The sequence below is a fragment of the Magallana gigas genome, chromosome 3, assembly GCF_963853765.1.
Source record: "Magallana gigas chromosome 3, xbMagGiga1.1, whole genome shotgun sequence".
NCBI classification, from domain to species: Eukaryota; Metazoa; Mollusca; class Bivalvia; order Ostreida; family Ostreidae; genus Magallana; species Magallana gigas.
This window is the reverse complement of record NC_088855.1, coordinates 49,595,719-49,619,988: the sequence shown is the minus strand read 5'-3', so window position 1 is coordinate 49,619,988 and position 24,270 is coordinate 49,595,719. Positions and strand designations below refer to the sequence as shown.

General features: G+C 32.7%; 2 protein-coding genes across 10 annotated transcripts; both read right to left on the bottom strand.

Moving 5' to 3' along the window:
• Positions 1-4,430: 4,430 nt before the first annotated feature.
• LOC105330452 (hypothetical protein) lies at positions 4,431-16,702 on the bottom strand. Of its 9 annotated transcripts, none has more exons than XM_011432134.4 (12): positions 16,050-16,193; positions 15,486-15,700; positions 15,278-15,340; positions 14,212-14,276; positions 11,978-12,086; positions 9,626-9,769; positions 9,229-9,371; positions 7,646-7,666; positions 6,158-6,215; positions 5,846-5,891; positions 5,727-5,746; positions 4,431-5,383 (listed from the first exon to the last, which is right to left on the bottom strand). In XM_011432134.4, the coding sequence occupies exons 1-12, from the start codon at positions 16,096-16,098 to the stop codon at positions 5,069-5,071; spliced, it is 1,248 nt and encodes a 415-aa protein (XP_011430436.3). In that variant the 5' UTR covers positions 16,099-16,193; the 3' UTR covers positions 4,431-5,068. The 9 variants fall into 9 exon arrangements, with proteins under 9 accessions (XP_011430436.3, XP_011430437.3, XP_011430438.3 ...); XM_011432135.4 differs by having other exon boundaries at positions 6,158-6,212; XM_011432136.4 differs by lacking the exon at positions 7,646-7,666 and having other exon boundaries at positions 16,050-16,192.
• A 172-nt stretch (positions 16,703-16,874) lies between these two features.
• Positions 16,875-22,131, bottom strand: LOC105330451 (transcription and mRNA export factor ENY2). The gene is made up of 5 exons (XM_011432125.4): positions 22,055-22,131; positions 20,973-21,047; positions 19,867-19,937; positions 18,395-18,469; positions 16,875-17,625 (listed from the first exon to the last, which is right to left on the bottom strand). The coding sequence occupies exons 1-5, from the start codon at positions 22,060-22,062 to the stop codon at positions 17,549-17,551; spliced, it is 306 nt and encodes a 101-aa protein (XP_011430427.1). The 5' UTR covers positions 22,063-22,131; the 3' UTR covers positions 16,875-17,548.
• Positions 22,132-24,270: the final 2,139 nt, after the last annotated feature.

Here is a 24,270-nt window from a genome sequence, read left to right as displayed (position 1 = left end):
GCGGTTCCTAAGCCTGATACGTTAACCACTAAGCTATGACGATATACACTTGAATCGATTGATACAAACAGTTTAACAAAGCATTTAAATCGCCATCTTGTGACGTAGTGTCTTAAAAGTATAAGTCTCGGTGTAGTGAAGTACCTTAAAGATTCGCAAACAGTTAAGATTACTACGTAATTTTATTTGGTAAAAACTGTTTGGCAGATGGAGAATCTATTGTTTTTATATATATATATTCAACATTTTGAAGTTATCCCCTTACCACAGAGAATGAAAGACCAAATTATTAGTACAATATACGTATTCTTTTTCATCAGATTTTTGTATATTTTTTAATAGGACAATATATATGACTTTATGAATAAAATTACAATTAAGAAAGAAAACACTGACTTCTGCTTTGTAAACGACAAAACGTGCATAATTTAATATTTAGTAACTTAATAGTAGAATTAAACTAATATGAATAATTTTCATATTCATTAATTAAATCCATAATCTCTGGGGATAAAGAAGCAAACCATTTTTTGTAGACATAAAATATACGTAGAACAAAATTATTCTTCTACAAATCATGACAGCTAATTTTTTTTCAAACTTGAACAGAAGTTACAGAACCATAGGAAGCAACATGAAAGAACATGATATTTCTATATTTAGATTTACATAATGCTGTATAATTTGCACAAGATCAAAATACAATATAAAATGTTATTCTGTATCCGATTAAATTGGTAATGCCTGTCAGCAATATACAGTGTATGGGTAAACAGACGATGCTTCGAAAAACAAAGAAGCCCATGGGCCTCTAATTCTAAAGCGATACTGGAACAATCTAATCAAAATTATATGTTCTGAATCCATCCGCCACCGCTTCTCAGCAGATTCAAAACATATAGTTTTAATCTAATTCGATTGATACTGAAGTTATATAACTAAAATCATATAAAATCTCCATCAATCAAGTCCACTAATATAAAAGCAGAATATTGTCTTTTTTGGAAAGGGAAAAATATTGTTACATGTACCACGAAATTTTTGAATATAGTTTAAATTCTATAAATCGTAATAGCAAGAGAATTATTTTGTTATAACATGAAACCATAAAATCTCTATCAATCAAGTTAATTAATACAAAAGCTCTTTTTGGGGAAAGGAAAAATATTGTTATCAAGAGGTTTTAATATAGCTTTTAAAATTCGATATCTTAATAGAAAGAGAATTATCTTGTTATAAATAATGTACAAAAATTTTGTTATAATTAGTTAGCTCATCATAACGAGTTTGTCTCCTAGTAAGTAAATACTTAATACTTATACATTACTTAATACGCTATGCAGTCAAATTAGACACATCAAGTCAACTTTATCTTCTCCTATCAGTATGGAACGATAATTTAAAAAAAAAAATTATGCTATATTTTAACGCTTTGCTAACAGATTGCTCAATTTTAAATGTATATTTTCAATATTGCTCACTCTATCCAAAATTTTGACCCTTATTATGAAATTATTTTTAAATTAAGGTATGCGTTTGAAACCAAGTGAATTTTAAATAAGACAATTGTTAATAAAACGCTACGCAAGATGATGACTCAATTCTTAATTTGTAAATATAATGTGTGCCATTCCAATCATTTATTTTAAGTGCTAATGCTTTAAGCCCCATCCATGGCTTGCGACTTGTTGTAACAGAAATCGTTAGCAAAGTCTCTACTGTTAAATACCATTGGCTCAGCCTCTAGTTACATGTCATTGGCTCAGCCTCTAGTTACATGTCATTGGCTCAGTCTCTAAAGTTTCATGCCATTGGCTCAGTCAATACATAAGTACAGTTACTTGTCATTGGCACAGTCTCTACAGCTACACGCTGTTGGCACTGCCTCTACTTATACACGCTTCTTATAGTCTCTTGTTACATGCCAGTGAAACAGTCTCTCTACAGTTACATGCCAATGGTACAACATCTACAGTTACATGTCATTGACACTGCCTCTACAATTACATGCAAATGGCACCCTCTCTACAGTTACATGTCATTGGCACAGTCTATAGTTACATGCCATCGGCACCACCTCTCCTGTTGCATGTCATTGACATTATCTCTACAAATACATGTCATTGGGACCGTCTCTACAGTTACATGTCATTGGAACAATCTCTACAGCTACAAATTGTTGCCACTGTTTCTACCTTTACATACCACTGATAGTATCTAGTTACATGCCATTGGTACAGTCTCTACAATTACACACCATTGGCTACCTGTCATTGTCTCTACAGCTACATGCCATTGACACAGTCTCTACATTTACATATCATTTGCACCGTCTATAGTTGCATGCCATTGGCAGTCTCTACAGCTACATGCCATTGGCACTGTACCTACATTTACACATCATTTGCACCGTCTACAGTTACACGCCATTGGCAGTCTCTACAGTTACATGTCACTGGCATCTTCTTTACAGTTACACGTCATTGACACCGTCTACAGTTACATGTCACTGGCATCTTCTTTACAGTTACATGTCATTGACATAATCTATAGTTACATTCCATTGGCACAGTCTCCACAGTTACATATCATTGGCACAGTCTATAGTTACATGTCATTAGCACAGTCTTTACAGTTATATATCATTGGCATCGTCTACAGTTACATGTCAATGGCACCATCTCTACAGTTACATGCTGTTGGCACTGTCTATACAGTTACATGTCATTGGCACAGTCTCTGTAGCTACATACCACTGACAGACTCTAATTACATGCCATTTACACAGTCTTTAATTATATGACATTGGCACTGTCTATACAGTTACATGTCATTGGTACTGTCTCCACAGTTACATGCCTATGGCCCTAGAGGTGGTCTGTAAGATGGCAGCTGGTCAGGTTACACACCCTGTAACTCTTATGTATACAAAACTGCAAGATCCATTTTCTATAGTCGAGGGTTTCTGATCTGTTCTGATAAAAACCCTTGAAATAGGAAGATGGGAGAATGATGGGGGATGGGAGATGGCTCCTTGATCTCTTGCAATTATCTTAATAAAGTACGTCAAACACTTAGAAATAAACAACAAACACTCTGCATATGTAAGCACAATCATTTTTATAAGAGATATCTCAAAATTATATTTTTAACTCCCTAAAATGCCCCAAAAATCAAAAGAGAGTGTATGTTTTAAATGTTATTTTTTATGTGTAAAAAATTTTGTTTATACATATAAACCAATTATTTTCATGACTGTGTATATTTTCATTCTTCATGTAATGTGTAGTCTACATGTATTTAGGTTTAAATGCTGGATATTATTTTATAGTCAACAATTAATGTAGGATTTTGTTTTATACTTTATATGCAAACAAGCACGATGGTCACTCTGTAAGTAGTTATTTTTAGACCAGACTATTGCAGATACCTAAATTCCGTGTCCAAATTAGGTAATGCATTGCGTAATGGGCAGCTACATCTCTGGTGGTCAGCCACCACGTGATTCTCTTATCTAAGCTGTATTAAGTTTCAGTAACTACTTGTAGCATCATTCCTTTGTCCGGACCCTAGCTAAGCAGACGTATAGAAGTATTGCGATTTTAATTATCCAACCCACCATCCCCATGCTTCACCTTTTGTATGCATTAGATAAGACATTTAATTGTATTTTAATTTGTTCTCAATGCAGTCGTTGGGGCTCTCACAATCAATTGTAATAACTTTCTTCTTTTTTTAACTGGCCTGGTTACCCCCAATTCAGATAAATTTCTATGCATTATGTTATTAGTTATATCTACCCGCTGGTGTCAACCCGGGTCCCTGCATTTAAACCTGATGGTGTCAACCCAGGTTCCATTCCTTAAATCCCGATGGTGTCAACCGGGAACCATTCCTTAAATCACGACGGTGTCAACCCGGGAACTACTCTTTAAATCCCGATGGTGTCAACCCGGGAACCATTATTAACCCGACAGTGTCAACCCGGGTTTCTTAAGTTACAGCTAATAATTTCCTGATGGTGTCAACCCAGGAGTTTTTCAGTTTTATATGCGAGTAGCCCCCGAGAAGGCCAAATATGTTGTATTTTGTGTGATGTCTTTTAATCTATGCTTTGTCAGTAGATTTATTTGTTGTGCTTTTGTTGGTGTTGAATAATTGTAAAGTATTTTCATGTTTAGGTTTAATATATTGTTCAACATACTTTGATTTGCTCTTGATATATTGTTGTTGAGTGTTGTTGAAAAAGGCATTGCAAGCAAAGAAATGTTAAAGTAAAGTAACTTTTGACTCTTAATTACACCATTTCTGTTGCTTAATTATAGTTTATAGATGGATAAAAATGTATGCAAATCATTGCATTGAAGTTTAAGAGTGGCAATGTACTAGAAGTTATAGTAATACATGTAAAAAAAAAATGCACAAAAAAATTCTTGTAAAGCATTTATGTTCATGATGCAACTGTATACCAAACAAGAATAAACAATTCTGAAATGATCAACAAAAACCAAACAAGCTCTGTTTCAGCTTACAAGTATAAAATATAATTTGGCATTTCCAGAGGAAAATATGAGAGAAATTAATGGATCACACAGAAACATTTTCCTTCTTCTAAAACAATAACCAGTTGCTCTAAATGATCTCAGCAGGAACAAGATAATGTTACATCAATATTACAAAAGACAAGAGCAGGAAAAATACAAAAAGTAATACACAAAGGGATATCTTTATAAAAATAAACTATCAACACAAGTAATGAAAACATCACATTTACATAAAAAATTTATCTCTATCACAATTACATTTCAGGAGCATAAAAAAACCTCTTAATTTTAAGATCATTGATGTTTTTGGGAGATTAAAGTTTATGATTGGATATCAATCACCACACATCATTATACAGCTGCCATGCTGCAGTTTATCAATCCATCCTTGATGGAAACCCATTCTCTTTATTCACTCATACTGGAAGACAACTCTTCCACCATAATGTTTCCATGTTCATCACAGACTGTAAAGCTTTGGGAATCACAGTAAAAGAATAAACTTCACAAGTATTATAGCTTGATCAAGGCTCTTCCTCCACAGTATTATTTGCACTTTCCTCTGGGATTGCATCATCTGTATTAGGTTCTATCACATCTTCCACCCCCTGTCTTCCATCTGCTCTTCCCTTCATGTCCACTTCCTCTTCATGAAATCCATCATCCTCGCCGTTTGTCATGTTGTCTCTCTCACTGTTTCCACCCTCTGAGGGAGGAACCTCTGGGTTATCGTCTTTGTGGAGTGACAAACGACTGAGAGCCTCTTTCTGGTCAGGCTCTGGGGCAGGGTTCTCTGTTAGTGACCAGCCACCCAGGGGACTCTTTGGTCTCTCAACATTCTGAAAAATAAATGATTATTATCATTTTATCCAAATTTTACAACTAGGCACTCACATTACCAGAAAACAATTTAATTTTTCAAAACTTGTCCAAAAAAGTCATTTTCAAGCATCAGGAAGATCAACCAAAACGTTTAGTTTGCAGAGGGATTGATTATAGAACATTTGATACCTCCTTCAATAAAACTAAATATGTAACAGTTCAGCTCTTCACCTAAGTTCTATTTGTTTGATTGTTCAAAATTCAAATGCCTGGCCAATCTGCATTACATTACTGCATTTGTAAGTAATGAATAAAATCAGTTTACAGTTTTACAGATTATACAAGTATCTTAATACTTACTTCTCCAGAATTTTCTGCATCTAAGAAAGGAAAAAACAATTTTATCACATGATTATGTGCTGAATTTCATCAACTACAAATTATAATTTAATTTCTGGTCACTTGAATAATTGACTTACTATCATTTTCATTCTTTTCTGTGTTTCCTTCTTTGACAGTAAGTGCCTGAAATATAAATAAAAAAAGACTTCTACTGTGCCATTAATTTTGTTTTTTATGAATTTAAAATATATCGTTGAGAAAAACAAGAAGTGATTCTGACAACAAATTGCTCAAATTCAGGTATTGATAAGCAATGAACAAAAGATTCTGTGAATAAAACAAATAAAGAGGTCTGAAAAAAAAAAGTTGCAACTGTTAACTTTTTGAATGATTTAGACATTAAAAATTTGGGAGGGGTGTGAAAACCAAAGGATTTAATTCATTCCTACCTGCAAGTCTTCTTCCAACTGAGAATGGTGCTGAACTTTCTTGGAATGTTGACTGCTGCTAGGAGGTGGCAAGAGAGCCAGAAAGCATGGAAATACAAGGGGGAGGAAAGGTACAGAGAAGACAGAGAAAGGAGAACAACAGAAAAACAGCAAATATTAATGTCCATATCTTGTCATCCATAAACACATCTTATGTAGGTACCTGGTACATGCATTAATAAAGGGTCGAAATGGATATTCCATCTAACTTTTTTTTTATTTGATTTGAACATATTTTATCATGCAAATGTATATTTACTTAAAAGGATTATGCAGCAGGCAATATTAATTGCCTATGTAAACCTTCTACATAACCATAGAATCTCCTTTCTATAATTATTATCTGGACATGCATTGAAATCATTATGGGTGTGGTAAATTTAACTCACAATTGACTGGACCAAAACAAGCTTAAGGAACAAGATGGAAGTCATAAACAAGGGAAATCTTTAAAATCCTCTATACCAAAGGAAGGAAAGGATATGAAATCATCCAGCATTGCAGTAAAAATGCACTATGGTGTTCTTCATATTTAAGGAACCATTTTCGAGGATTTTAAAGTTTCTCTGCCAAAATGCATAGCTGATGTTTAAAACATGTACTTCCATGTACATTTAATTTTGTTGATCTGCTCAGCAATAAAATCCATGAAAATTGTTACTCGACAAATAATGATGAAACCATAGTAATAGCCTTGAAGGTTTAAAAAAAACTGGGGGGAAATATATCAACTTTAGCAGTTGATATGGGATAAGTTAGAGTTTCTAAATAATCAAAATGTTAGTTTTATCTCAGTCATAATTTTAATAAAAGTTTAGCAGGATAGATGTTCAAATTACCAGAACCTTTATCTAAAACCCATTACCATTTTCTTCCAAGCATTCATCTACTAGCATATGGACTGCTCATTAGAGAAGAACCTACATAGTTGATGATAAAGTTAAACTAATGGATTTAATTATAGGCATACATATATATACAAATTGTAACAAATGGTTACACTTGTTTAACTAGGAGGTAATTGGTTACACATCTTTTAAAACTTGAAATAAAAAATACTGAAAAGTTGACAGTGATCACTTTTTCAATTTTATACACTGAAGAGAATGAAATAAATGCAGAATTGTTTCAATTGGTACATGTCGCAATATATGTATTGGTTTTCAAATATCGTTTTGGCCTTTTTCTTTTTATTACCTATTTATATCAGAATTAAAGTTTTTTTTTTTTGTTTTTTTTTTAAGTATTTCAATAATTAATAGTAATATAGAATACTGTATGATAATAAATTGTGGTTAGATCTGGTATGCTGGGTAATATATAAGGTTACAAATCAGAGAAAAGAAAAGTTTTTAAGACATTTTTATCATTTGGCATTTCCTTTACACAGCTCAACAGGTATACAGAGAGTGGGATGATACAACTCCTTAGAAATGGCATGATACTTACCATGCAGGCATATGAATGACCCTAATACATACAGAGAGAAAGACTGCTTTATTTTCAACACCTATTGTAATTCAATACCCTAATAATGCAAAACATGTAAGAATCAAATTGTGCCGCAAATTAATAAAGGGTAAGTACATGTACTATTGCATACATCACTATAAGTATTGAAGCTTGAATTCTTCAACTGCTTCATTCACAAACTTATACAAAGGAACAGATGTTCCCTGAATGAAAAGATCATTCACATTATCCTTGATGTTCCTACATCCACACTTCACAGGTTCCTGGTGGAATGTTCTGTGAGCAGCAGGGTTTGATTTCCTGTTTGGAAATTTCTTTTGGGACATCTCTTCTGAATTAGCCTGTTGATTGGAAATTTCCATACATGGTCCTTTTACTTTTTCTTTGCATGTCTTGTTAGGTTTCTTAGCCATTTTCCTCTTTAGACAAGTTGGAACCTTGGGTCCAGATTTGAATTCAAACCTAGGTTTCTTCACACGGGATTGGAAATCCCTCAGAATGGATGTAATACATTCTCCAATTATGTCCTGTTCTCCACTGGTTAATAAATCTGCCACAGCAACATCATCAAAGTCTACAATCCAATGTGTGAACTTCACTCTTTCTTCATCTTCCTTATGCTCATGGGGGAAAGCTTTCACTTCAGTGTCCTGTCGTAACTGTTTGTTTTTACCTTCAATACCACTTCGGGATGTTAACTCTCCTTCCAAAAAGTCCCCAGATACTAGTTCTTCATTGAGCTCTTCTTGGTCAATCTGAATTCCAGACTCCTTGCTATTATGACTAAGAATGGGAGATAATAGCTCAGATTTGGTTTGTAAAGAATCACCCAATTCTACTGTACATTCCTGTGAATGTTCGGGATGATTCTTAACAAGGCCTTGTGTTCTATGACTAGAATCATGAGAATGCAACATCACTGAAGCCTTGATGTTCAAGGTATTTTCTATGTTGTCTCCTAAATGACCCATCTCTGAAACCTCTGGTTCATTTCCCGCATTATCTTCAAGTACCTCTATATCAGTTCCTAGTACCTGAGCATTACTGAGCTGTCTTGAGAGCAGCCCTCTGAAGTAAAAGTTGTCTGGAGATTCCTGTTGATCTGGTTTGAGATCCACTCCTTGAATCGAGTTGTCCTCTCCCTCGATCACACTGGGCTCAGGACACACCGACTCCTCTTCCTCTATACACGGCTCCAAAGGATAAGTATGCCTTGTGTGGGGGCAAAAAGGGGGAAAACAGACAGAAAGAATAGAATAGAACAAAAAGAAAGAACAGAACAGAAAGAAAGACTAAAACAGAAAGAAATTTTAAGATGAAAGATGTACATACAGACCATGTATTAAAGATACTTTTAAATAAAGTTAATCTGCATTTTTTGTGGAAATGACAGTTTAAGTAACAGTATAAGTACAATGCTGAAGATGTTACGTGAGTATTTTTATGTATGCTTTTTTAGAAAAATGACCTAGAATTGAATATATAATTATATTTGAAATGTGTATTAATCAGCAGCACACAACAAAAAGTACAACCATACACAACATGTGACTACTTACCGGTTTTGTCTTCTTGACGACTGCCTGGATTTTGAAATCTCTCTTAGTCTATGGAGCTCTTCCTCATCCACATGATACTTGGGTTTAAGATTAATTGAATTTCCAGTCATAAAATACATTCTGTCTACTCTGTGAGTTACTATCTGTAAGAACAAGAAATTGTAAATTATGCAAAATGTTAAAGTGTGCTATTTAATTCAATACTATGGAAAGAGTTCCACAAAGTCTTGTCAGGGAAGGCAACACTTTTAACACAAATTCTAAAATCGTTCAGAAGGTGTTGGGACAGATTGACAGACTTCCCTAAAAGGAGGATGAGACTAAGACCCTTATGTATACATTTCAAGAAAAAAAAAATGGCATGTACATTGAAATAGCAGATTGCAAACAATCCTACCTCTGAGTTGCGTTTCAGGGACCTGGAATTGGCAAGGTCAGTCCATTCCTTCTCCAGCCTCAGGCCCTGGCCACTGGTGTTCCAGCGAGAGCTCTGGGAGCTGTTAGCTGACTGTAGAAATCTCTTTTCATCAGCTACACTACTCTAAAAAACACAACAGGACTACTTAAAAATCAATTTTTTAAAAGTCTTCTTTTAATACATAGTAAACTTTCTGTATACGGTAAATTTCTCAGGTTATGAATTAAAACCATGCACTCAAGTATGACAAAAAAAAGGAACAAAGTACAAGAACCTTCTCTAGGGGTTTTAATAGCAATTAAGACTCTAATCTATTAAGAGTGTAATATGTTACTTCTGCAGACATTTTAATCTCTAACTTCTTATAAAAGACAAATGATTATTCCACCTCTTTGGTTAGAGGCAGACAGATTGGTGCAGTAACTAATCCGCTGTTTCCCTCACTTTCAGGGAATCAAGGTCCTGAACTGTACAAAATTTCCTTAACCCCTGAAACACACTTGCAAGGGGGACAACTCAAGGAATCAAAATAAAATGTCTATGAATCCAGCAAACTTCCATCAGAGTTCATATGCACACAAATCATGACACCTACTCAGGGTCAGCTTGACTAACTCATTACTATATAGAACTTATATCCATATAATATTATAAAAATACTTTTCCTCTATTGTTTGGACTAGTTGTTAATCTGAAATAATTTTTTTTAAATAAAACAGTACATGCAGCCATCCAATCATTTAAATAAAAAAGCATTACAGTAAAACACGGTTATAACGAACATGCTTATAATGAATTGATGCTTACAGCGAAGTGATTTTCATTCCACGTGTGATTATTAAATAACTTGATGGATATAATGAATTACGCTTATATAACGAAGCAAACTCGCCTATCCATGGCACTTCGTTATAAGTGTGGTTTTAAAATACTGGATATTCATATACATGTAATCAGTTACCATAAAAGCTCCTTAAATGTTACAAGGCACAGAGTTAGTCAATTATAAAAGCTACATCAACTCAAATCACTTTACAAAAACTACTAGTATCATCATAGTTTAGAAAACACAATATTATAATGACTTTTTCTGCTTACTTTGTCTAATTCTAATATACAGGTTATTCAAAGAAACAGAATGGTACTTGGGTAATCAATATTTCAAACCCCTCTTACTCCAAATAACAAAGAATGAAAGAAAAAACAATAAACTTGGATTGAATTGAAGATTTATATAATTTTAGAAAATTGAATAAGAAAGCAAAGTACAATTTGCATGCCTAATCTATACAGCAAACCTTATACTCTTGACACATCTTTACCTTTACAGTGAAGGTGAGGTATACTGGGCTGGGTTAGTAAGTTAAAGTAATCCCTTCCTTCACACTGTTTCTAGGTATGTATACACACTCTTGGTGGGGGATTTTAATCTTTCAGGGAGAAGTAAATATGTATGGACAAATTGGCATGTTTGCACAGTGCTTTATAATCTGAGACGGCAGAGCTGATATTGATAGAAATCACTTTCATTTATAAAAGTAACAATGCATATGCTGCACACTAATGGTAGATATTTCTTCACTTGGTCCAGTTAAAGCTTTCAAATATACACTAGCTATTATCTACACAGCCTTTGTATCTCAATGACAAATTCTCTGTCTGTGTCTGCAATAACTCTGAATATTGATTTAAACTGAACTTTTCCTTTTAAAGATATGATTACCGCTTTCGGTTTTCCTTTATCCACAGTACTGTACATTTAATTGTAAAACTGCAATACCGCTGATAACACAAAACCTTAATAAAAACTAATTCATATCTACAGAATTACTGAGAGTTTAAACTACAAATTTAATAATCAATTTTTTTTTAAAATTAGATATCAATACAATGAATTATTTTTTTCAAAGAAGGTTTCATTGGCAATCAACCAAACTCTGAGTTGATGAAAAAATTGTCTAATATTATTCCATATACCGGTAAATGCAGAAATAAAATGAGAAATCTAATACGACTGTGTATCTGATTATATTTTTAACTGTTTCTTCTAAGCTTCCCAGAAGATTTCAATCATTTCATACCTTCTGCCAATTTCATTGCACTGTCTACAAATCAAGCACCACAAAAGGAGGCCGGCTCTCTCTCTCTCTCTCTCTCTCTCTCTCTCTTCTCTCTCTTTTCTCTCTCTCTCTCTCTCTCTCTCTCCTCTCTCTCTCTCTCTCCTCTCTCTCTCTCTCTCTCTCTCTCTCTCTCTCTCTCTCTCTCTCTCTCTCTGTGCAAACCACACAAAGACTTTTTAAACAATTTTTTGCAGTATAAAATGCTACTCACCAGATAGCCGCGACTAGAGGCACTTTTAGACTTGTTAGACTTGACCAGCCCCCCTTTACTCTGGTTAGCACTCCTCTTGGTGCTGTACGGCACGACGGACTGGGTAGTCCTACAAGTAAACACATCTCCATCAAACATTACACAAAAACATAAGCACTATAACCCCCTCTGTTTAATCTCTTTTTAAAACATGGCACTGCTTGAACATGACTCTAGTGAGATGACTTTGAAAAGAAATTTGGAAGTGTTATTTGTAGCTCTTAAGATTTATTTTTATTATAGATGGAAGACTTTTAATACAACATAGTAAATGGAAGTACTAGTACATGATATACTTAATTTTGTTGACAAGGATCTAGCTATCAATACAATGTGTAATCAAAAATTGCACTTCAACGAACATTTTGTGAATCAACTCAACAACAATTAAATCCTCAAAAATTAGTACTATATTGATTAAACCACATTAGTTCTTATTTTGTTACAAAGAGTATATTGTATCAAATAAGCACTAGCATCAAAGTTCAACTATTAAATAATAATGCTCTTATTCTTAATATTTAGGCTTCAAACAGTTCAACACTTACATGCTTAGCTGTATATCCATTATAATCTTATTATATCGGTAGACTGATACACTGTACCCAAATATTGGGTTCTCTTCCAAGGATTGTTTCAATACGGTTACCTACATAATACGCCAATATTGATATCTTTCTCCATTAGAAAGAAATATCAATATCTCCATGAATGTTTGCCTCAGACATTCAATTCATAGAGTTCATAATGCAGCAAGGGGGTATTATGCTATTGTGAAATTAAATACGCAAGCTTAAACATAACAAAACTTATTTAAAATTGTCTGTCTCTTTAACTGTTCTCCAGGCAAGTAATGCACACACCAACACGCCTTCCACAGGTATTCACGGTGGGATACTTGATTAGGACAAATGTCTTCAAGTTTTAAAAGTATTGAATCATTTCCAAACGCAAGCTGCTAATCAGTTGTTTCAATCAGTCTATGTATTGATGTTTGCGAACATTAAAAGCAACCATTTTCCTGTGCCAGTTTACACATACATCAATGTCTGCTACACTCTATATCAAAATACACAGTCTTTTCAGCCTTAAGTTTTTAAAATCATACTGATGATAAACAGGGTTTTTTTTCATAACAAATTTGTGACTTCAAAGTGCCTATTAATACACGTCACAAAACACCAAAGCACATGCACATCAACAAACTCAAAAAATTTAGTTTTCCTTTTTATAAGGGGACAATGAATTTATATCAACGAGTGGATGTATATTTGAGGCAAGGCAATTAGTACGTAGATTAGATCCATTTAAATCTTGGTGATCGACGCTTTCAGCCAGATCAGTTCTAATTTAATATATATTTAAAGTTGACTTTGTGTATATGTATACATACTTATAGCTAGTTCTTCATATCTTAAGCACATTATGAAATAATCTAGCGTTGAAATAAAATGTGATGTGTACTTAAAATTTGCTATTTACAATTAGGGTGGCATGTAACTTGATCATTTGGGATCGAGGATTCTGAAATATAAATACATGTAATTCCTTTTGATGCAAACACTTAACAGTAAAAAACTGTAATGGATGTAAATCTTATAAAAGATTTGTCTACATAAAAATGCTTTTTTGAAGGAAAAATACTGAATGAACATATATATTGAAAACAGAATAACAAAAGCCCTTTCGAAAAATGAGAATGTGCTTTGGCATTGCAATGAAAAAAGTTACGGTATCCTATGCCAGGCCATCCAAATCATCAATACTTCTTGTTATACATACATTTAACATGGCTTTATTGGTTACCCATGGACAATCTTTACTAGCATAGGACTGTTTATTTATTGTGATTATTTTCAAAGTTGCAATAAAACCAGTTCCTTTTAGAATCTGTCATATATTTCATGCATGTATAATGCTAGTCTTAAGCTACTGATGCTACATTAATAAACACAACTCAAATTCCAGTATAAGTCACAGCTTTCTGTCCGTCAATAATAAACTTCCATCAAAATGTTGATTTCTATATGCACAAAGAATGACACAAAGCAAATAAATTGAAACGAGAGAGAATGTTATGGTTAAGTATTATTTCTTTCTTTAAACACTGCTCAATGAATAGTTAAATGGATGATGGCATTCAAGCTACCAAACTGAAAAGAAACACCTGGTCCAATACAGGTATTTTTACCTACCTATAATATGTTGGTTGCTCATACAAGTTTTCATTGTTATACTCTGGTACTTCTAAACGTGATAGCTAGAAATAAGAACAAAACCTTTTTTTACATAACTTACACGTTTTAAGTACTGAGAAATTAACAAATTTTGAATGAACTAAGTTAAGAAAGGATGAAACACCTACAATGTACATTTTGTGATGACATATAATCTGCATTTTTTTTTATGTAAACTTAGACAATAAGATCAACCCTATAATTATTTTTATTCCAAATCTTACTGTAGGTCCAACATTTTTATAGCTGTGCAACAAAGCCACCAACTTTGACTAAATTGAGGATATATTCTGGCTAAGGGCTTTTATACATATATTTTTATCGTATTTAACTCTATAACCAGTATATTACCCAGTATATATTATAATCAAGTGTCAAGTGGTGTTATATGCATTCATTAATTGATAGAATTGATGCTTGATAATCTTTAATTAAAGAAATGACAGATGGATTTGATGACTGTTATTAAAACTACTGAGGAAAATATCCATAACCACATCTTGAATTTTATTCATTTTAAATACTGAATAACAATATTTATATATTCATACATAGAAACTTAAACATTATATACTTCTGTTTGCTTGTTTATCAATTTTTCTCTTTCCTTGTTGAAAGTATCTAATAGTCAAATAAACAGTTATAATTACCTAAATATTATTCCGACTCAATTTTGTACCTATTACCATTTAGTCATGCATATACATGTATTTATATTCAAAAGATTAGTTCATTTCCACTAATTGTCACTTGAGTATTGGCCGGCAGTAGCTTATAGTAATACAATGTATGTAAATATTGTATAACCTATCAACAATGTTACCTAGGCTAGTATTTTCTGGTAAAAAATTAATACATATGTACATCATATGAACAAGTCTTATAGCACTACATATAGAATAGATTCAATTTGAGGCTTCATTAAAAGTAATATCAGAGGTTGAGAGTAAGAAATTTTATATGCAAGCGAAGAACATGCACCAGCAATAGTATTGTTAGAATCCTATGCATACACTGTTCTTACCAAATACAGCTGTTCACTGATAACTAAGTCAGACGGAGAATAAAAATCTTTCCTTCCTACAACCTGTAGAACAATTTCTTTCCAAATAAAGCAATTAATTTTATTAATTCATTAGTGATTTAAAAAAACAATAAAGTAATTGTACAAAAAATTTCTCACATACTGGCTATTTTATGTAAAAGTGAAAAGTAGTAGACTAATTGCTTACCCCTTCAGAATATGGACGAGACATGCGCATTGGTTGTCCACTGTAGGCGTGGTTCGTCACACGAGTTGGGACCCCTCGCGGACTAAGGATGAACATTTTCTGCTTCATGCTACTAAGTGGTGTATTAACTGGTACACCATTTTTGTCAACGAGTCGTAGAGAATCCAGGCCTGGGTGTACTACTTTACGAAATATTCTCTCTGTGGCCTGGAAATCTAGAAAAAAGAATTGAACATTACACAATAAACGTCTTATGTTATCATCAAAAGCCTGCCAGTAATGTAATATGAATGGCATTTTGTAAATAAACAAAGTAAGTTTGACAGCATTTAAAGTTACCAAAAAAATAAATAAACAAAGTAAGTTTGACAGCATTTAAAGTTACCACAAAAATGTATCCTAAAGATGTGTCCAGTGATAAATACAAATGCATGTTGTACAAACAGACATTGCTTGTAGTTTACTATCTTAAACTTCTTTCAAGAAAATGATGAGCTACATTCTAAATTAATCATCGTACCAAGCTTCAATTTCAACTAGACGAAAGACTAATAATAAAATTACCGTTTTGTTTTCCCAGGTTTTGGTACAAAACTTGTTCAAATGCATCCATTTTTATTTGTTCAGGCTATACAGTACGATGGTATCATTTTCAGCTCATTTCAAAGTTTAAACAACTATAGATTTAAGTTTAATCTCTCATACAACAATACCCTGTAAATCAATTCTTTTAACTCGACAACCAACAAAAGTTGAAAGAGTTAATCAATAAACGTATAGCTCTTTCAATTGATAACAAAATGTCAACTTCAATTTAAATGTTCGCTATTTTTTGAGGCAAGAAAAATCGAAATTGTGGCTAATGTTTTAATGTTTGGTCCTCCTGAATGTCAGTTACGATACTATTTATTACTCAGGTTGGCATGCGACAGTAAATCACCCATGTACATGTTATCAATGCGATTTAAAATGCGATCTTTTTACAGATAGATATCGTCTGCTATCTCCTATCTAATCGCAGAAACTTACCACTACTCCTCTGCGAATCCATCATTTTCAAATCAATTACAGTACAGAACACAACATCTTTGGCGGATAGCCACTGATACACGATTACAGGGTCAGGTGATGTCAAGCATGGCTTTTACTTTCCAGCCATGTTAACACTTGCGATTTTCTCGGCGACCTCCCGCCATTTGTATACGTGTGACGTCACGGTTACTAAGAAGAGTTCCAGGGACCGTTCAGTTGTAAAGATTTTTATCGAGAAAGTCGTGAAGAATGCGGGGGGGGGGGGGGGGGGCTGTCTCACCGCTATACAAATAACTATCTCAATACAGAACCCCTTGTTCCGAATTTACACACGGCCATAAACAAATAATAAAGACATTCATTTCGTCATTTTTATTTATTATTTGGAAGTCAATACAATAAAAATAAAGAATATATCAATTCATACATGTATCGTTTTTCTTATTACCAGGACTGATTTAATACCAAATAACATAAAGTAATCCTAGTATTGTACAGGTATGCCTTTATTGGACTTGCTATTCAGAAGGCAGAGACGTTATTTATGTCTCTGTAAGAAGATCAAACTTGCGTACTGAAAATTAAAAAAAAAAAAATGCGGGGAAAAAAAGTACATCAGAATTTTCTTCCCCAATATCATACCAGTAATGATTAGATCATAAATCTGCTTAAAAGATACTATAAACATTTAAATGATGCAACATCATAACTCAGTTATTAAAGATTTTAAAATTTGACACATGTACACATCTGGAATTCCTTACTATAAATTAACGTTACACATATAAAATTTATAGATTGAATCATAATATTGTCTTGCATATAAATGAAAATGAAAGAATTATATATATACACAGTCACAGAAAGGGTGGGCATCAGTGTCTCTCTACAGGACTCAATGATTTACACTACTACATTGATCTTATAATAGGTGGCTCATTAGATGACGGTGATGTATCTATAATTATATTTATGGTATATCATGTCCCTAGGACAATCAAACAACATTTTTGGAAGCTCCAGATCCAAGATCAGTTATCAGCCTGTTGGGCAAGGAATGTCCTAATTCTTTGTAACAATTCCTTTTTCACATTGTCGGGTACAAGAGCTGCAAGAAAGAAATCAAAACATTTCATCAACACTTAGAATTTATTACCAGTATATTTTCAAGTGGTTGAAAAAACAAATACAATGTATTTCCATAAAATCACAAGCGGAAAAGTCACCAAGCTTTCTTATTGTACATTGTAATAAAATTGTAATAAATGAAAATGGTATAGCCTACTTGTTTCAACATTCTCAGTGCAAAATATTTATTCATGCATTCAGTCATATTCATATTACATGTAGAAGTACACATGTATAATCTTCTAACCGACAAAATATCTCTCTCTCTCTCTCTCTCTCTCTCTCTCTCTCTCTCTCTCTCTCTCTCTCTCTCTCTCTCTCTCTCTCTCTCTCTCTCTCTCTCAATACCAGTACATATGCTGAATAAGATGAAATACTTTCAACATGCATTACAACATTACATATTCAGAATTAGAAGCCAGCATTTGTAAGATGAAACTGTGCTTTCCCATAAACTGTCATTGCAGATGATGCACATGTATACACATCAATTTAATTAAAAGTAGTAAGAGCCAAATGGAGATATTTTACATGAATAACAGACAAAAAATTGAAGCCAAAAAGCCTGTTTTAAAAACTACAAAATGGCAACTGTGATGAACCTTATTATTAAAGGATAGAAAATTCTTATGATAAAAAGAAATATTTATAACGTAAGGTGCCTAGGTGCCGAATGGACAAACTGATATGCTCTCTTGCTTGGTAGTACATTGTATCAGTAGCTGAGCTCTGCTTTATTAAATACTGACCTCTTCCTTTCGGTGTTATTTCCGCGACTAAATCATCGACTGTTATATGTTCCAGTCCTTTCTGCTTTACAACCTCTGTAATCAAAGAGTTCCTATTTGTTAGTAAATAGTTTTAGGAGTTCAAATCTTCTTTAACATTTAACATCATATGATTAATACAAATGTATATATCTGCAAAATTCAAAACAGGTGTTAAGATTTAGCAAAATCACGTACAGTATAAAGTGTGTGCATTTGTGGAGAAAGAGTTACCGGTCAAAATGTACACTTTTAATGCAAGTTGTTTCTACTTCATCTGGCTTGATAAAACATGTATTTCTATACATGTACATGTGTATACTATTTGAATATTTTTCAATCAAGATCATGATGATGATATATAATGTTGGCAATGATATCCAAAAAAGAATTATGCCATTTCTGAATTCAAATTAAATGATGTCTTTGATAGCTAAAGTCTTTATAAAACTTCAAATGTCTAAATTTTTTTGTTTCTATGTGTTAGTCAGGCACTAAAGTTAGCTACAATTTATTACGACATCTAACCATGCATAACCAAAGGCAAAAGAGAGCTGTGTGAAATAAATTAATACCAGTACTGTAACAGTTATAGTACATGTATTCAGTATCTTGAATATGGGTCATCTCAAACACCCTGGTTTGTTAATACATGTATATATGTACAATTTTTTTTTTTAAATTCCTGATATCCTGGATATGTTAATCTTGAACATTTTGATGATGTTGAAGTACATTAGGTCCCAAGCTGGTTTATCTCAAAGTGAACTAATTTTTTAAGTCTGCTTAGCATAGATAACTGTGTTCTTATTTCAAAGACATTTATCTGCAGAAATATTTACACCCATTCAAATTTACCCCAAAAACATGCAAGTGTAAGTTAACTACAAACCGAGACAGAATTGCATGGTGAACTTCTGGTATTGTAGTTGATTGTGCTGTTTTATATTATGAATACTGTAATTATAGTATATTTAAAGGTGAATGATAAGTTATACTACACCTAATAAACTTTGATAAGTTTTTTTAAGGACCCTCCCTTCCCCCTCCCCACACCCCAAAAGTATGAGGTACGGATAATTGCTTAGTGAAGTTTGAAGCAGTGAAAATTTACACTGTGAAATCAAACCTATGATTACACCTAAAATAAAAAAGCCAAAAGAAATACAAAATAACAATCATGAATAAAGTCTACAAGACAGTGATACACTGAAGTGATTTAATCATGTGAAAAAAAAAATAATTCTCAACAGTTTCATTATAAACAGTGATTCTTCTGTAAGATTAATATTGGATACATCTTAATGTAGTACATGTATTGTACCCTATGAGAGATGATTTTGACAACGGTGTACTATTCAGTACTTTTATATTAAAGGTCATAAAATAATGTTCTGCAAGTAAACAATACACTTTACCTTTACAATGTTCTGTCAATAAATAATACATCTTACCTTTACAATGCTGCTTCAGTTGATCTCTCCATCCACACTCTATCAGTCTTGTTCTTAGCAAGTCTTTTAATCTATGATAAAAATAATATAACTAGGGATGTAAATCGGTCAATTTTTAGTACTCGGTTACTCGGACGTTTTTCCGATCGAGTACCCGGGTACTCGGTAAGAGTGTAAATAAATATGAACAAGTACATTGATAACTGTAAAACCTTGGTCACTTTTGTAAAAATTCCTCCTTATGTTTAAGACAAATGTGATTTATGATGTTTGTCGTTCCCCCGTATAGGATAAGTTTATTTCGCACAGCTGATATTTTACGTTTTTTTGAAACTTCAGTTCTTTTAAAATATTTTCAGACCTTTGAAGTCGGTGACGGCAGTTTAGGTCTGTACAATTTCTCTACTGTGTGCTATCTAATTTATATAATAGACTATATAAACGATGTTCAGTGAAAAACAAATCATTAAAGTAAGCCAAAAATAAGGGTAGAAGACAGCCAAAGGTAACAGGTGCTTGGTCACGATAATTACTAAATAAACACTGCCACAGGCGATAACGGTCATTTAGCATATTTAGAGGCGTATGAAATCCTAATTACTGTATGAACAAGTGCAATGGACATTTTAAGTTTTAAAACCGATGTTTTAATGCATTATTAAATAAAATTAGAAATATTAAAAAATATACATCCGAGTAACCGAGTACCTATTTTAGTATTCGATACCCTGACGTTCGATCGAGTACCCGGTTAACCGGGTACTCGTTGACATCCTTAAAAATAACATTGACAAAGATGTATAAAAATATCAAAAGACTTGTCATTTAAGGAAAACAATATCATATTCATCTATATCATATGATAAAATAAATAGAAAATCTGATCTTCAAATTTTTGAGAAAAAAACTAGCCTGATGCTAAATGACTGGCAAAGATTTATTCATGAAATTATATGACTAGAGATCACAGTCAAGGGAACAAGGGAAAATTTTGGTAGCAGCTTGAGACATAGATCTTGTAAAATTGATTACACAAATTTTGAATTTCAAAATTTCAAATTTTCAAAAGCTTGATTTTGCTTTTTCTCTTCTCAAAATCAGCTCACCTGTCACGCTCCCCAGTTTCCACCAATTTTTGGTTGATGGTTGCTCTCATCTGCGCATCTTTTCTTTTTATATCACTGCAATAATACAGTAGTGAGTACTAAATAATTTATCATTGTATCAAATTCATACAGTTATCAACACTTATAAGCACAGCTTTAAATATACAATGGATAAATACTGGTTCATGTATCTAGATCAAATTTCATTTTATTTTGAAAAACTCAATATTCTTAAACCATTCCACCACTTTACATGTATATATTCATGTAAATTACATTGTCATTTCTGGTACATGACAATGTTTTCAATCAATTTCTTATTCAAATACATCCAGAAGAAAAGGTTGAGTATAATTCTCTATGTGGATTGTATGGAATCCTTGATTTGTAAATAACCCTTCAATTTATCAGTCACTTAAAACCAACATTTGTAAAGAATTGTTAAAGAATAATCGCTTGATTAATTTATTAAAAAGTTTAGGATTGATAAATTTAGCATTTTCTAGCTTTTTCGACATAACATTAAAATAATTTTCCAACTTTCTGTTCCTGAGATTTGATAATAAGAATCTGAAGTAAGATTTTTTGGTTTGCATATTTTTGCAAAGGATATATGGCACATGCTGCAGCACTAAAACAAATGTTTCAATGTGGATTGGAATGCCAGATTTTAAAAAAGAGCAATTAAAAAACTATTCCCAATGAATGCCAAAATGTGTTTATTAAATCTTCACAAAATAAATTTCAAATAAGACTTCAATGAAATATATAGAAAAAAAAGAATAAATTTACATACTTTTGGCACGTGAATGTACGTAAAAGACATGTACAGACTACAGATTTAAGATTTTGCCTGTTTCTCATTGATTTACAACAAATTGATAAAACCGGTGACTCCTGTGATTCATCCATGAAAAAAGAATTAGTTTTAGCTTCATTTAGAAAAAAAAATTTCATAAATTTTAATAAAAAAAGAAAATTTCAAACACATTACATTACTACCAACATATAAATCAAATATTCATTGTGATATCAAGAGAGTGAATAAATAATAACTAAAGAATGCAAGTCTCTGTACTTACTCAGCCATGATTGTTTGCTGTGTTCAGAATAAAATGTCATTTGATCCCGATCGTTTATGAAGTTGCTACGGGGAAAAATATAATTGCACAATTTAATATTTTACTTTTCAACGTTGTGATATAAATTTATAAATTCCGAAATAATTGTTATAAATCAAGGCATTCACTTTTTATATACTAGCTTAAATATAATTAAAAATATCATGTCTTTCCAGACAAAACCTATCAAAAAGTTATATACTGTACTGATAAGTTTGTATTTTATCAAAAGGGACACGTTTGTTTATTATATTGTCCAGAAACATTAGTTGATGAGTAATGCAGTATATGACACTCCCACGCAGAGTATACAAAAAAGGTAAAATTGTTCTAATTATCATTATCTAACATCTATGAGAAATATAAATATTAGAAAATTCCTTTTAAAAATCAAGAGGCCTCTTTGACCAATCATCGTGGAATAAATAGAAATTTTGGTTGCTCAGTTTATTTAACAATTTAAGGAATAAGGAATCATTCTTTGCATGAGGTGATAATTTTGGTCGGGGCGTGATCAAATCCAATAAAGCCCGAAGGGCGCCTGTAAAGTGCGAAACGAAATCGAAACGAAACCTAACGAAACGAAACGAAACCAATCGAAACGAAACAAAACCAAAAATCGAAACGAAACGAAACGGAATTAAACAAAACTAAAAACCAATTATGACAACATAAAAGTGAAAAATTTTTAACCATAAATACATGTACAATGTATAACAACCTGTATGTGTCAAATGTGCCATTGTAAATTCTTAAGCCGATTACCCGGATTTTGTAAAAAACAAAAAAAAAACAAAACAAAAAAATAAAGTAAAAAACTGATTTACATTGTAATATCCACATCTTTTTGTACACACTCAAGTTTGGAGAGAGAGAAAGAAAGAGAAAGAGAGAGCTAGGATGGTTATACTGTAAACATTTTAAAAACTGTCTTTAGTCCTTTGGCGTTTTTGGCGGAAAACGGCGACCACAAAATCAAGTACATTATCAAATGTAAAATATATAAGTAGATAAAAAGGTAAATTCATAAATCCGCTTAAAGCTGAACACCGCTCGTAAATAGGCACTGTCCGCCATATTTCTCTTTAATCACTGCTGTCCCTACAACCCTTATATAAGGGACAGACCTCTAAACAGTTCAAAGTACTTCGCTGTAGAGGTCTCACCTGTGTGGACGTACATTTTGCCTCGCCGTGTTACCCGGTCGCGATGAAATTATCAAATTTTACGCACTTTTTGAAGCCAGGAGAATACTAACATCAAATAAATTGGTCAATGCATTATTTACGAACAGAAAATGAACATAAGATAAGAAAAAAATGCATAAAATCTAAAGACCACGAAAGGAATACTACATGTCGGCCACGAGGTTCAGGTGTGCAATCGGGTGTAACGAAATCGAAGGGTTTATATACCAGGTATCTGTGTGACGGTGCCTATTTACCAGCGGTGTTCAGCTTTAATCAAATCCATGCTAACTTCCGCCAAATATCGTACACCTTAAACAAAGTACGTTTACAGTATTTACGGAGACATTCCAACCACAAGATTTTTGGGAGTTGATTTTAATCAATTCTCCTATGCAGTTACTCACACAAACCGAAAGTGAAACAGTGTTTGGACCTCAGCACAAATCATCGCTGATGACAAGACTTAATTATTGAAAATAATTGATAAATTCGATATAATGTATGCTAAAGCATTGTTTTTCAAGGAAACTTATTTATAAATACCTTTAAAATAGTCAGATTTTAAATGGTACGAACAATTTAGGTATTTTTTTTATAGTCGTATGTATTCCTACGCCAGAGTTCAATATAGTCTCGTTCAACTCGACGCTCGGCTGTCTCCGTAAATCTCCGACAAGCAGAGAGTCTCTCTTGCTTGTCGGAGATTTACGGTGTCAGCCGATCGTTTGGTTGAAGGAGACTAGAGTTCAATATTGCTTGGATCCATACAATTTTCGAGAAATATTTCTATTACTGATATATAGTTTGATTGAATTAATTTTATCTTTAAATATTATTTTAATATTATTTATGATTCATATGGGGGTTTCTCGACATTCTTGTCGAAAAAGTCCAAAAATTCATATCATAAAAATGTGCGTAATTCAAATACAAATTAGAAAGTACATGTACTTGTCATGCAAAATAACATATCATTGATTTAAAAAA